The 15,589-nt window shown below is 40.1% G+C and overlaps 1 protein-coding gene across 1 annotated transcript in view; it reads right to left on the bottom strand.

The window, feature by feature from the left end:
- Positions 1–3,948: 3,948 nt before the first annotated feature.
- Positions 3,949–15,589, bottom strand: part of TTC33 (tetratricopeptide repeat domain 33) — a 46,268-nt gene continuing 34,627 nt past the window's right edge. Inside the window, exon 4 of the mRNA XM_009894667.1 lies at positions 3,949–4,423. Coding sequence (XP_009892969.1) covers positions 4,073–4,423 — 351 coding nt within the window. The 3' untranslated portion in view covers positions 3,949–4,072. The remainder of the gene's footprint in view (positions 4,424–15,589) is intronic.

The following is a 15,589-nucleotide window of genomic DNA, read 5'->3' as shown; positions in this document are numbered from 1 at the left end:
ATGACACAATTCTATGACACGATTATACTTCAGGCAAATTTACTATTAGAGCTACTAAATACCACCAGACCTTTCCAATTCTAGGCTTTGTTCTAGACCTGACAGTTTTACTGGATCTGGAAACCAACTGAAGACTAAATCACCTGCTTTCTGAACCCAAATAGTCAACTCATTCTGCACCTCTAATCTTTCCCTTTAACCATTTACCCTCTACAACCCTTCAGAGTTCCTGGAGTTGCAGCTCGTAGAAAATCAGCCCTCAAAAGCAGGTCAGCACATCTGGCAGGATCTAGCAATCGTCCATACTTGTAAACTCCTCCTGCTCCTACAGTAGCCCTCTCTGGAGATACCACAGGCCAAGGACTCCAACTGATTCGAGAACATGATATTCACATGATACTGATGCATGGTGTCTGCAACCTGCCAATAAACTAAGTCCATATGCTCCTGCTTTCCTGTGCCCCAGTCCTAACTACGCTTATTATAGTTTTATAGCTATTATAGGACCTCAAAATAAACTAAGAGAGCACCTGCCCTCAACCTTAAGTTTTTACCTCCTTCCCTTTGGTTTGAGGATCTGGGGAGCCAGATCTCACCTTGTACAGCCAGGTAAGTTTCCAATGCTACCTCTTCTCATCTTGATCACCCACAAAAAGATATTCAAAGACAACTTTCACGAACTAGAAGAGTAGAGGAAACTGATAATATTTGCTTTTTCCCCCTCTATAACTACTTTTAAAATGCAATCTTTTATGGTATTATCAAATTAGAGTCACGATTGTATTTTCTCATCCATACTTTTTTTACGCTCTAGTATTGTCAGAAAGGACTTATTCTCTCTCAGTATAACCTACGTTTAGCTTTTTAAAGATACTTATCTCCATCTTTAAGTGTGGAAGTCAGCTGCCCTGTTTCAGCATTTGAAGTTAACTGCCAGTCAGTCGTGTTCAGGTTCCTTTGTAGTCAATGGAAATAATTAGGCACCTTGGGAGGCTGATTCAACTCATTCTAAGATACTTATCTAACACAAGGCATACGGATGGCTCTGAGGCTGTGTATTTCTTTGCCCTGGATATAAAGGGAATCAAAGGGAAAAAAATATATTTAAATATTTAATTGTAGATTTTAAGTTAAGCAAAATTAATCCACCTAAGCTACCGTGTTGTTGAGATTTCCTCTCTAATGACGTTGCAGTATTTCAGCATTTTAATATATGATTCACATGGGAGGCAAACACATGGAAGCTACTGCAATCACTGCCACTAGTGATGATGAACAACAATAAAAATAAACTCCTGCTGGCAAAGTGGGAGTGTGCTTCATAGGTATCCTATTTTTTATAACAATGGCTTTCTCCTTTGTGTTCCTCTCATTTGAATACCCCCGAGAGGTTTAAAAACACTGAGTACTACCTTTTACTAAACATTTTTCCTGAGATGTCTTTTTTATTTTTCCACTATAACACATTAACATGTTCAGCAGAGACCCAAGAAGACAACTGATTAAATTAGTAGCATTCTAAAATGGTCAATAGTAACCCTTATTCCTTATAACCAGAATTAAGAATAAACAGGCATAACTAAGCAACACAGAAGTCAGTATTTTATTCAAAGAGATCGAAAAAATCCCATACATGCAAAACATGGCATGCTGTACAAAAACAATGTTGAAATCATCAATTTTTTAACTTCTTCCCAGTTTGAGGATAACAGTGCCACGAGAATTTACCAGCTCTACAACGCTCTACAAGACACTATGGTCCTGACAATACCTAGAATTCATAACCTAATCTGATCAGAAGGAAAACACATTTAGTATGGGGGATGGAAATGACCACCCCTCAAACCTGGCACAGCCGTTCTGCCCCATGGTGTATTTGCACACCCCTCCATTAGTTTGGCCCAGCAGTGCTGCAGTCAATAGGAATTTTGTGAATCATTTCAGTGGAAACAGATTCTGTGATAACATGGACCTCTGAAAGGAGGGAGGCAGTCCTTCCTGTATGAGTAGATACCTAACGCTGACGCAAGTAAAAAGTGCAAAGAAAGAAAAGATGTGTTGGATTATAGCTGAGCTCCTTCCAAATGAAAACATACCTTACAGCCTCTCACACATTTCCTCTTCTAGAGAGAAAATGTCTCTTCTTTGAACAAATCTGTTCAAATCCTTCTCATACTAACTCTTCCTAAGGCTGAAGAGATTGTATTATTTAAGTTGTTAGGAAAAATAAGATTAAGAAATTCTTTAACTGAAACAATTTAAATCATCTCTCAAGAAATATCTTAACCAAATGCCTACTCAGTAAGCATTTAAAATCTACTTCTAAACTGAATGAACAAATAAAAATGTAGCATGGGGATGTTTTATATTTCTTAATATATTTTCGTTGCTGCAATTATAATTATTTTGAATACTCAGGAGATGTTAAAAATTGTAAATTTTCTTGTGTGTGCATGCAAGCACAGATCTAAACATTCATACATGTACAAAAATACATTCAGGAAGAATCTTGCAAAAATTAATGAAAACTTAGTAAGTACAACACAACAATTAAGTTTTTGAAAGGGATAATTATGCTCTGCAAAGACTCTAAGTGTCTTCTTAAACACAGATATTCAACTGAAAGTATGATCCGAGATAAATAATGTTTCTATAATACACTTCCTATTGCAAAAATCACTATGCTTCTCAAGCAACATTATTCCCTTTTGAAATGTGTTATTTTGAAAACAGAAATCAGATATGAAAAATGAAAAGATGACTGATTTCAAAAGGTTTCACTTGTCTACAAAACTATTATGTTTTCATCACGCAAAATGTTATCAAAATCAAGTAGAAATGACGTGTTCCAATCCTGAATTCTCCAGGAATTCCTCAGTTGACCATTTTTCCCAGTCCAGTTAGGAGGTGACCATCTCTATCATGCCTCCAAGACAATGAAAAGAGAGCAGTCTCAGCACAGAGCACGTCAAAGAAACAGCCTGACTTCATCTGACACGTCATTTTGCTGAACTGCCCACGTGAGGACCAACAGCCACCTTCGCCTAAAGAGAGATGAACATTAAACAAATCTCCTACATTAAGTTAACTCTAAGTTAACACAATGTGAATACCCACCAAAATCCAAAAAGGATAAAAAGGGGGATTCAGGCAATGCTGTCCTGAAAAACTGGTTCACTAAGAACAGACCTTTAAATGGCAGGTCATAAGAAGTAGGAAAAAACAAATTGACTCCCTTTATCAGATTAGCCTCACTAGGAAAGAAAAGGCTTAACGTAATACACTGCAGACATACCTATTTCCAACTCCCACCACTTTACTTTTCGTGATGTCTGTGGCACATCACTCGAGATAAGGATAGGCCAGTTTCAGTCTCAGCTGAATGTTCTTTCTTCTGGTGAAACCTTTAGTGATAAGTAAGCATTCAGGGGTGTTTGGTATAGCATTTCCTTTCATCTAATCAGAAACCGTTTAATCCATTCACATATGAAAGCCACATACAGGTTTCTACTGATATCACTTGACTACATATCAGATACCAGATCTATTGCACACACACACAAGCAAAATAATAATAGTCCACCTCTGCTTCACAGGAAACTTCCTCACAGAAAAAGTAATCTTAATGAAAACAAAGACTTCCGATAACAGAGAACAGTTCACACTTTAACTGGAAGATAAATAATGTTAATGAATAAGGACTGAAATAGATTTTTTTTAAAAAACTTGTCTTTTACAGTTTAAATAAAAGCTTATTGATTACGAGAAAATGTAGGCATTAACTTGTAAAATTATGAAATACATAAAGATGAAAGCAATTGTTAGAATGTAGTTAAGCATTTTAACATTACATTTGTTCATAAGATTTTTAGAATCAGCTCTTGGCTTTCTTCTCCAAAAATATGGATGGAACCATAACTTAGGTCATTGCTTTTTTGATTTACAAAAAAAAATAACTTCAATTCTTCAACTTTTGTAGGCTCTCCCACTGTTTAAAAAACAAAACCAAAGCAAGCCCAATATAATAAATAACATCAGTTCTTAAAACAGTGTGGCAACCCATAAGGCTGCCTTATCGGGCTCTGATGAAAAGGGTTTCATCAGGAGTTGTAGGACAATTCTCCACCTCAGTAACAGTCTCTACTGTGCCCGAAGCAGACACAATTACTACTGTTTTAGCTGCTGAAAGAGCTTTCTCCTTCTCTGCGATAGCAGCACAGACTGCCACAATTTCATCACTCTCAAAGTCATAGTCAGGGATTGATTCTTGTGCAACCTCTTTTTCGTTTGCCACTGCTTGCACGGCCTCAGTCTTTGTTGCCTTCTGCTGTTCATGTAGTTTTCTTGCCCAGGAAAGGTCCTCTTTCCATACTTCAGGGTTCATTGGAAAGATGTGTAAGGACACCTGGAAACTTCGGATTGCCTATAAACAGAATAGGAAAGAAACCAGGATTAGAAACGTTAAAGCCAACATATTTCATCATAGAAATTAACAACAACAAAAAAAATAATTACATACATCCTTCAAGCAAAGACAAACGTGATTTTACTCCAGTCTGTCTTTAGTGGAACAATCCTCCCTCAGCTGCAAGTTCAATAGCAGCGTTACCCCGAAACAACTGTGCATACAAGTGTCTGAAAGTACCAACAACGCATGAACAAATCAGGCACCTGGCAACCAGGGCAAAAATAAAGAGTTCACATGTCAAAAATACTATTGTAATTAAAAAGGTAAATGCAGAAATAATTTTTGTCTTGATCATTTTCTATCCTACTGTTCTCCTACCATCAGATTTACGGGTAGGCAAAAGCAGACAGATATGGTTTAAAGAACTAGAGAAAAGGGATTTGAAGTATCACTGATATTGCTGCTTTTAAATTAGCATGCAGTCATTTCACATACATACCTAATACTACAGTAATCCTAGCCCCACGACAAGGAGTTTGTGCAACAGGTTTGTGGTTGCAAATACACTTACCTAAACAGGCAAAAGTTGACAAATAAACTCCCAACTTGGAGTTGCTCTAAGAAAGAACTCTTATAATTTTATAAATGATGTAATATTAATACAAGTAAGTATAGCTGATACCGTTTCTCCTGTCTTTCAGCTCAATTGGGAATGGTCCCACAAATGCAAATACTCATCACAGAAGTTGTTAAATATAAAACAAGAAGAGATTGATACAATGCTGGAAAAATGCTACACCAAGAATTGTAAATAGTTATATTAACAGTGAAAAGGTCAAGACTGACCTTACCTACTCAGACTTATGTGTCTTATACGCACAGGCATGTGTGTATTTCACATCTGTGACTGTATGGTCAGTTACCGAAATGGCCACCTGAGTGACCAAAGTCTTGTGTGACAACGTACAGAAGCCATCCTGTAGGGTGGGAAAGCAGTGATGATATGGATTTGGATTATAATTGGCAGGAGTTCTAGCAACTTGCATATAGAGACTTTAAAGACATATGAACAACCATCGAATTCCATATTCTGTTGTAACTTATGAATACTTAAAGCATGCAAATTAATTTGAAAAATCACAACATTTCATCTGCACTGAAAGAAACTAACAATTCATCCTTCTGCTTGCACAGATTAATATACGACCTTCGCATAATGTGAACTCAGCAGACAAGAGATACAAATCAGATTCAGGAAATGCTGATTATGCTATCAGTATATACGCTGTTGTAATAGGCAGCCTTTCAGTTCCAGGAAAAAAGATAAATACTTCATTACTGGTCCACAGTGAGCTCTGAAGTGTAGGAGTATGCTGAACTTCAAACAGAAGGGGGAGTGCTGTTTAATTCTTGCAAAATAGTGCCATTTTATTCAACTTTACTAGCTTTTAATTTCCAGGGATAGATTAGCTACAAGTAAACACTAAATGCTCTTTTTTTGTATTTCTGTTGAAAATAAAGTATAAACAAACACTATCTGCTTTTAAGCTTTCTGTGAAAGAGGTCCTCTAATTAAAACCTGTCTATAATAAATGACATTAAACACAGCACTCATATACAAGGTAAAATTTAATAAGCTTAGAAGCTGCCTAGATGATTCATGCAATACAGCATAAAATGATCATCTTTGTAAATCTATTAGAAAAAAATAACCTGTGTGACAGTTTTATAAATTATAAAAGAAAAATAAAGTAATAAAACAATAAAGTAAATTCTAAGTGATGCAAAAGTCCAGAGGGATTCATTTTAATGCAGCAATATAATACTGAAACATACAGAATTGTCATCCACACAAAATTTCATGTTGCCACTGTAACTGCTTCCACAGCCATTAATTTATATTAAGACAGGAGAAAAGAAAATAACAATGCTACTTTTAATTCTCCCACTGACAGAGATGTAAGTCTCCTTCCCCAACTGCCTGTCTGGCATTAAAAGAAAATGTGGTGGCACTAGATAAACTTGGTTATTTCTAGCCTCATTTTAACAGGCAGCTCTCGTCTTAAGAGACCCTGCATGTAAGGACTACGGCATTTTAAATCAGTATGTAGTCACATATCAGCTTTTGCTTCTGTAAGGAAGACTACTGTAAAATCTACTGCAAGACATTCTCACTTGTGGAATTACAATATGTGAAGAATTTGTATTTTTAAAATATTTTACATTTCGTCTCACTAGAGGGTATTCTGTAGCAAACAATCTCTCATTTGTCCCATGAGCAGAATCTCTTCTGCTGGTTTTCAGAGTCTTTAAATACAAAGGGCAGTTTTGATCAGACTACACCTTTTATACGTGTTTTTATAACACATGGACCTAGTAATTGTCACTATAAAATGACCCCTAAAAAAAGTAAGGGAGCATTTTATGAGGTTATGCAGTTCACATCTGTCTCCAAGGTTTGTACTAGGTTACACTTGACAGAAGCTATCTAACCTGTTTCAAAGGATGTTCATCAGTGAAGATATGTATAGATTTGTAAGCAATCTTTCTCTGTATTTAATGATCCTTAAATATGGATTTTTTACAGTACCCAACACATATCCAATCTATTTTACAGCATCTAAAGTATATTCAATCTATTTTACAGCATCCAACATATATGCAATATGCCAGCCAGACCCTCCTCTTGGGGAAGTCTGCTGCCTCCCTGGGGCCCGGGTTAAGGGCATCACCAGGGAACTTCCCAGCCTGGTACAGCCCTCGGACTACTACTCATTATTGCTCTTCCATGTGGGTTGTGATGAAGCCGCAACGCACAGTCCAAGGGGCATCAAAAGAGACTCCAGGGCCTTGGGACAGCTGGTAAGGGAATCTGGAGCACAGCTTATTTTTTCCTCTCTCCTGCCAGCTGCAGGCAGCGATACTGGAAGAAACTGACCGATCCAGTCTACCAATACATGGCTCCGTGCCTGGCGTCACCACCATAATTTTGTTTTTTTTCAATTGGTGTCAAGCGGGGTTCATCTTTCTCAAAGAGGAAGAGGGTCTTTGCTCACAAGCTAGCGGGGCTCATTGACCAAGATTTCAAATACACTTGATAGGGCAGGGTTTCATCATCAGGCTTGCCTGTGACAATCAGAGGGATGACACACCAAGGTTAGAGGGATGGGGTGTTAGCAGGGCCCTCAGCCTCTTACTCTGAGACATGCTGGCTACGCTGCAGAACATTTGAAGTCTTACAGAGATGAGCCAGGGGCTCCTGAGGTAATAGGAGCCAACAGGGAAACACCAGTGAAATACCTCAAAGGAATTAAAGGTTCTTCCTCTAGGAAGGTGACACAGCCGACAGCCCAGCTGAAGTGCCTCTACACCAATGCACACAGCATGAGCAACAAACAGGAGGAGTTGGAAGCCACTGTGCTGCTAGAAAGCTCTGACCTAGTTGCCTTTACTGAAACTTGGTGGGATGAATCCCGTGACTGGAGTGCGGCTATTGATGGCTACAGGCTGTTCAGAAGGGACAGGCGAGGAATGACAGGCACTTCCCTCTACATCAAGAAATGGATAGAGGGTGAAGAGCTGTCTCTGAAGAATAGCCATGAGCAGGTTGAAAGCTTGTGGGTCAGAATTAGAGACCAAGGGAACCTTGTGGTTGGTGTCTACTACAGGCCACCTGATCAAGAAGACCCCATTGCCAAAGCCTTCTTACTCCAGCTACAGGAGGCATCATGCTCACAGGCCCTCATTCTTCAACAACTCCAAAATCTGCTGAAAAAGTTGCACAGTGAGTTGTACGCAATCCAGGAGACGCCTGGAATGCATCAAGGATAACTTCTTAAGCCACGTAATAGACAGTCCTGCCAGAGGGGATATGGTACTGGACCTGATGGTCACCAACACTACTGAACTAATTGGTGATGTCAAGACTGGAGGCAGCCTGGGCTGCAGTGATCACGCACTGGTGAAGTTCGCTGTCCTGAGGAATACAGGTCAGGCAAGGAGTAAAGTCAGGACCCTGAATTTTAGGAAAGCAAACTTCCAGCTGTTGAAGGAGTCAGTCAATAGGACCTCCTGGGAAATTGCTCTGGGAGACTAGGGAGCAGAACAGAGCTGGCAAAGCTCTTTTCTTAGAGCACAAGAGCTCATGATCCCCAGGTGTAAGAAATCAGGAAAGACAGGCGAGTGACCAGCATGGCTGAGTCGAGAGCTGCCAGTCAAACTACCTGTCAAGAAGGAAATGCACAGGCAGTGGAAGCCGGGACAGGTATCCTGGGAAGAGTACAGGGCTGCTGCCCAGTCGTGCAGGGATGGGGTCAGGAAGGCCAAGGTGCAGCTGGAACCGCACTTGGCAAGGGACAAAAGAATAAGAAGGGCTTCTACAGGTATGTCAGCCAGAAAGAAAACAGTAACAATGGACAAAGGGGAAGGCTGAGGTGCTTGACAACTTTTTTGACTCAGTCTTCACTGGCAATCTCTCTTCCCACACCTCTCCAGTGGATGGATCGCAAGGCAGGGAGTGGGGGACCAAAGTCCCTCCTGCTGTGAGAGAAGATCAGGTTTGTGACTACCTGAGGAACCTGAACATACAGAATTCTATGGGACCTGATGAGATGCATCCCAGAGTGCAGAGGGAATTGGCTGATGTGGTTGCCAAGCCACTCTCCATGATATTTGAAAAGTCATGGCAGTCAGGTGAAGTCCCTGGTGACTAGAGAAGGGAAAATATTGCACCCATTTTTAAAATGGATAGAAAGGAGGACCCTGGGATCTACCAACCTGTCAGCCTCACCTCTGTGCCTGGGAAGGTCATGGAACAGATCCTCCTAGAAGCTATGGGAAAGCACGTGGAGGACAGGGAGGTGATTTGAGACAGCCAGCATGGCTTCACCAAGGGCAAGTCCTATCTGAACAACCTACTTGCCTTCTGTGATGGAGTGACTACATCAGTAGACAAAGGAAGACCTATGATGTAGTCTATCTAGTCTATCTAGACATGACTTTGGCATGGTCCCCTACAACATCCTTCCACTTAAATTGAAGAGGCATGGATATGAATGAACTGTTTGGTGGATGAGGAATGGTCACATCCAGAAGGTAGTGGTCAATGGTTTAATGTCCAGATGGAGATCAGTGGCAAGTGGTGTCCCTCAGGGGTCTGTACAGGGACCAGTACAGTTCAATATCTTAATCAATGACATAGCCAGTGGGATTGAGTGCGCCCTCAGAAGTTTGCAGATGACACCAAGCTGAGGGGTGTGGTTGACATGCCTAAAGAATGGGATGCCATTCAGAGAGACCTCGACAAACTTGAGTAGTGGGTGACGAGAAGCTCAACATGAGCCAGCAATGTGCAATCGCAACCCAGAAGGCCAGCTGTATCCTGGGCTGCATCAGAAGCAGTGTGGCCAGCAGGTCAAGGGAGGTGATTCTCCCCCTCTACTCTACCCTTGTGAGCCCCCGCCTGGAGTACTGCACCCAGCTTTGGAGTCCACAGCATAAGAAAGATATGGACCTGTTGAAGCAAGTCCAGAGAACGCCCATGAAAATGATCAGAGGGCTGGAGCACTATGAGGACAGGTTGAGAGAGTTGGGGTTATTTAGCCTGCAGAAGAGAAGGCTCCAGGGAGACCTTATCAGTCAGCCTTTCAGTACTTCAACAGGGCTTATAAAAAAGATGGGGACACACCTTTTAGCAAGGCTGTTACAATAGGACAAAGGGTAATGGCTTTAAACTAAAAGAGGATAGCTTCAGGATAGATAGAAGGAAGAACTTTTTTCGGATGAGGGTGGTGAAACACTGGCACAGGCTGCCCAGAGTGGTAGGGGCCCCCACCCTGGGAACATTCAATTTCAGATTGGATGGGGCTCTGAGCAACCTGATTTCATTGAGGATGTCCCTGCTCATTGCAGTGGGGCTGGAACTAGAATCTAGTTAGAACTAGATTTAAATTCCTTTCCAACCCAAACCATTCTATGATTATTTTAATGTTTTATCGGAAATCTTATTTCTTGTACTAGTCCCCGTGAACATAAGTAATTTTTACAGAAACCCTTAGCATAGAAACACTTCATGAAATTTTAGTATATTTAAAGACAACCTCATTACATTTCTCTGCTTTAAACAAAAAAAAAATCAAATTCTTTCATATATTTTCACTCTAGTTTAATAGTTTATATGATAAAATAGAAAAAACATTTACCATTCAAATTATAACTTTGAACTTTAAAATGTCAGGCTGAACTTTTCTACGCAATATTTTAATTCAGATGATTATTTCTTCTTTTGAATAAAAATCTTCTCTTTGGAAATTTCTTTTCAGAAAAAATATTCTTCTGTCTTCAAAAATTAGGTAAACACTTAATATGTTGCAGTTCTCACATTTACAAAACTGTTGTATACAAAGGTTTTGGTGCTCTCATGTTTTGGAGAAAAGACTTAAAATACAGTAGGCAATTTTCCAGATGTGAAAGACTGTTTTTGCCTTGCACCTATTAGAATTTGGTCAAGTTGCAAACCCCTAAAAAGTCTTTGTTCCCATTTGGCAGATGCCTGTGAGACGATGCAAGTTCTCCACTGCAGAGAATTTAAGCACCGTGGATGAAGACACATGGACACGTCCTCCCTGGGGCACAGTGCCTGATGGCAGGCAGGAGAGGCCAGAGGACATGTGCCCAAGACTGGAGCCATGAGAAGAGAACAGGAACATAATGGCCTGTGACAACGGACAGAAAAAGATCTCTTCAGCTTCTTTGGGCGCAGGCACACATCCCCGTACAGACTAGAGTTTTGGAAAACTTCCTGTCAGCCAGTGTCCACTTCAAGTTTCTTTTCAAGGTGCCTCCTCTTCACTTCCACAACTTCCTTCTTCCCCTTCTTTCGAAGAAGTTTCTACTCTCTTCTTGTACTTCCTTTTGCTTCGGTGAGGTATTCCCATTTCCCAAGTCTTGTTTTGCACCAACTCACTTCTTCCCAGCTCTCCTGCCTCACAACACTTACTGCCTGTCTGCCTTTACACCTCAGTGAGCATCCCTGCAAGACACTGCAGCAAGCTCTGCAGAAGTCACTGCCTCAGGCTGCCTGTACCACAGAGATCTCTACATTATGCTCTATGACACACATGGACATAATCCAGGATGATCATGGGATAAACAAACAAAAATATCTATCCCATCTCAGAAATTTATGTATTTAGCCCAAGAAAATAAAGCCTGAAGTGATATGACTGCTCTTAACCTGTAAATCAGGAAAACCGAGGAAGATGGAAAACTTTTCCCTCTCTGTTACCAAATTATACTGCTAAAAGTATTACAAGGAATTTTTTAAAAATGGTGACACAACTTTCTCCTCAATCCGTTTGTCATAGACTCTGTATCTCTTTTAGCTAATGCTTTTAATTACAACGTCTAAATGTCAAGAAGATGGACTTCATCATCATGGTTAGAAGCCTCAAAAGTTCTGAGTATCTGACAAGAGTAACTAACAGAAGGCGCCAGCTAAGTCAGGGGGGAACGCTCGCAAGAACTGAGTACCCCTGCTAGAGATGTAGCAGAAAGGTCATTTAAACTTTTGGAGACTTGCTTGCCCTTCTGCTTTCTTAACTGAAAATAAAAATCACCTCTGAGTAGAAGACATTTTTATGCATTAAAAAAATCTTTAGGTGGGTTATCAAAATATGTTTGTGGCTTCCAACAGTGTATAAAAAAAAATTATAGTAGCTGGAGACTGCAGGACTAAGACAGGACCACTGGGAAGCTAGTATTACTGGGCACTACCTGGTATTACCTATAACTGGGAAGGACTGTTTAAGGCTCTTGAAAAGAATTTAACAGAACCCCACGTTTACTGACAACACATTTTATTTTCTCTCTAACTTAATTCCCAAATACTATACACTAGAACATGTATGTGGCTGGAATATAGTTCAAGATGGAGTCAGCACGACAGAAATATGCTCTGTCACATGCTTTATCCTCAAAAGAAATGTCTTTTATCAAATTCTGATAAGGAAAGCAGTACCATTTAAAGCGTGACACAAAAACTGTAAATGGAACAACAAGAAATTCTAGGCCAAAATTGTAAAACAAATAGCAATTTTTAAAATTGCATTGCCTCTTTTTCTTTTCATTTATGCACATAAAGAATAAGTATCAACTATATTAATATGACAAAATTAAACATTACATCACTATAAAATAATACACACATTTTTTTGTGCTTAGAAGATTACCACAGCAGTGTAATTAAATATTTTGCTCTATATAAATCTATAAAAATAAAATCCAAGCTATTTATCCCCTCAAGTTGATAGGAACATATCTGGAAGCACAGACTTAACTGCTTTTCAATAGAAAGCCAACCATCAGTTTGCTTTTGATTACCAAAATCTTTATGTTTCTACACACTGACATTAGTAACATTCTGAAAAATTATCTCGAATTGAGAATTAATTATGTTAATTAGCTGGATTCCAAAAAATGCAGTAATTCCTCTCTGTGCTAGTACATAGAATCACAGAATGGTTTAGGTTGGAAAGGACCTTGAAGGTCATCGAGTTCCAACCCCCCTGCATGGGCAGGGACACCTCCCACTAGACCAGGTTGCCCAAGGCCACGTCCAGCCTGGCCTTGAACACCTCCAGGGATGGGGCCTCAACAACCTCTCTGGGCAACTCCTTGTACAAAATGTAGTATCCCACTCAAAAGACCACACTTAAACCAGTAACTACTTAGTAACAATACAGCATATCACATCCTTCAAAACATCAAACCAAAAGCATGCACAACTGGTTCATATTTACTCATCTGCCCAGTCAACTTTGTAATCTTCAGTCCTCCAGATTTGACACGGAGGCGCCAGCCCACAACAGGGAAAGTTTAAGTCACAGAACCACAGAATGGTTGAGGGTGGCCAGGACCTTTCCAGGTCACCTGGGCCAACCCCCTACTCAAGCACAGCCACCTAGAGCTGGTTGCCCATGACCATGTCCAGATGGCTTATGAATTTCTCCAAGGTAGGAGACTCAGTCACTTTCAGTTGGTCAGGTTTTTTGTTGGTTGTTTTTTGTTTGTTTGGTTTTTGTTTGTTTTTTTAAAGCTGCTTTTGGGTTGTTTTTTTTTTGTCTCTGGCACTCTGGCTCAGTCTCATGGGAAGAACTGTTCTAATGAAGATATCAGTGTGAAATTGTTACTGTTTAAGTTGTCATCACCAATGCAGTAAGTATCATTCGTAAAAAAAACCCAACATTTACCATTAAATGAGAGAAATATTGCAAGCTTAGCAATATTTCTACATCTCTACATTCATGTTGCAAAGTTTACTTGGGTGTGCTACGGCTAATTGATTTGTAGAATTTACAGAATTTCTGCCTTTACAGAAATAACGTTCTGCCTGCTCACAATTAAGCATTATTGTTGAATTACCCTATTCAGTAAATTCAGAAAGAAGAGCAAACAGCCTTTGTAAAAGTTAAATAAAAAGGGTATGATTTATCTCACCCTTTCTGTCACAAGTTTGACAAAACCAAACCATAACAAATCTTTCTTTGTTTGCAAGAAATGAGTATATTGCACAGCTCATAACAGAAATTAGATTTGTTTGGAAGCTGTATTTTAGACTTGGGATACTTGAAACTAAAATACAGTAAATTATTTTTTCTTAAGAAAAAATGCATCATTCATTGTTAAGTAATAAAAATATTTACAACAGACCATTTGGCAGGATGTGGGTAGTGAAGACAGACATTGGTGGAGGAGAAATGAAACAAAGAAACAGAAGTAGCTGCTCCTGAGAAGGGCAGTAATTCCTAACACTCACACATAACTAAAAAGCCCTGATGTATATGCTTTATTAACTTTTCTTTGTAAAAAATAGAACGCAGTGAAAAATCAGAAAATCATGGCAATGAAAGGGTAATGGGAAAAGGATAATTATGACTTAGATCACCTGGTCAAGAAGCCTCTGCAGGTTCAGTAATTGAGAAATCATTTAAGGTTTTAAGACTCCTCCAGTCTTAACCTTATGTCAGCAAGAAAAGAATTCCTTAAAAGATTCCTTAGAAAGATTCCTTAAAAATTGCTTGGTTCAAAAATAAACAGTGAGTATTATCTGCACTTTAGATTAACTCTCCATGTTCTTTGTTAGTAACAACAATTCATCAGAAGGCAGTTCAATATGCCTTAAAGACAGTAAGGCAAAAACGTAGAAACGCCCAGTACTAAAGCACTGGAGACACCAACAGGAGCTTACCTGTTGGAGCTTACCTAGGCTCCCTACTCGGAGACAGATAAAAACATTCAGAGGGCAGACTACCTGGTGCTAACTCCTCCTCCCTCTCTCTTCACAAACAGTAAGGTCAATACAGCAACTACAGGAGCACATATAGCAGTGTTTTGTCTCAGATGAATAAAGTGCTGTGATGCAAATCTCTCATTGTTCCCACTTAAAATGCTTTCGTTTGCATCATGGAATAGTCTCAGCCTACATAAACCAGGTATCTTTCTGATTAAGCTGGACAACGCACTCCAAGAAAGCACCTGAAGTGCTACTCTGAAGTAGAACAAAATGAATATAATGTGAACACTGGATCCCACGCCAACTGGTGTGATGTGACTTGCCAATGTAGACAAAGCTTGTAGGATCTAGTGAGCCGACCTGGTGGTACAACTAATATAGGTATAAAGAATCATAGAATGGTTTAGGTTGGAAAGGACCTTGAAGATCATCGAGTTCCAACCTCCATGCCATGAGCAGGGACACCTCCCACTACACCAGGTTGCCCAAGGCCACATCCAGCCTGGCCTTGAACACCTCCAGGGATGGGGCCTCAACAACCTCTCTGGGCAACCTGTTCCAGTGCCTCACCACCCTCAAAGTGAAAAACTTCTTCCTAACATTTAATCTAAACCTGCCCTCTTCTAGTTTATAGCCATTCCCCCTCCTCCTCTCACTACAAGCCCTGGTAAATAGTCGTTCCCCAGCTCTTCTGTAGGCCCCCTTTAGGTACTGGAAGGCCGCAATAAGATCTCCCCAGAGCCTTCTCTTCACCAGGCTGAACAGCCCCAACTCTCTCAGCTTCTCCTCATAAGAGAGGTGCTCCAGCCCTTGGATCATCCTCGTGGCTCTCCTCTGGACACGCTCCAGAAGGTCCATGTCCTTCTTATGTTGAGGACTCCAGAGCTGGA

The sequence above is a fragment of the Charadrius vociferus genome, unplaced genomic scaffold (genome assembly GCF_000708025.1).
Source record: "Charadrius vociferus isolate BGI_N301 unplaced genomic scaffold, ASM70802v2 scaffold450, whole genome shotgun sequence".
Classification (NCBI taxonomy): domain Eukaryota; kingdom Metazoa; phylum Chordata; class Aves; order Charadriiformes; family Charadriidae; genus Charadrius; species Charadrius vociferus.
This window is presented reverse-complemented; position numbering and strand designations above follow the sequence as displayed.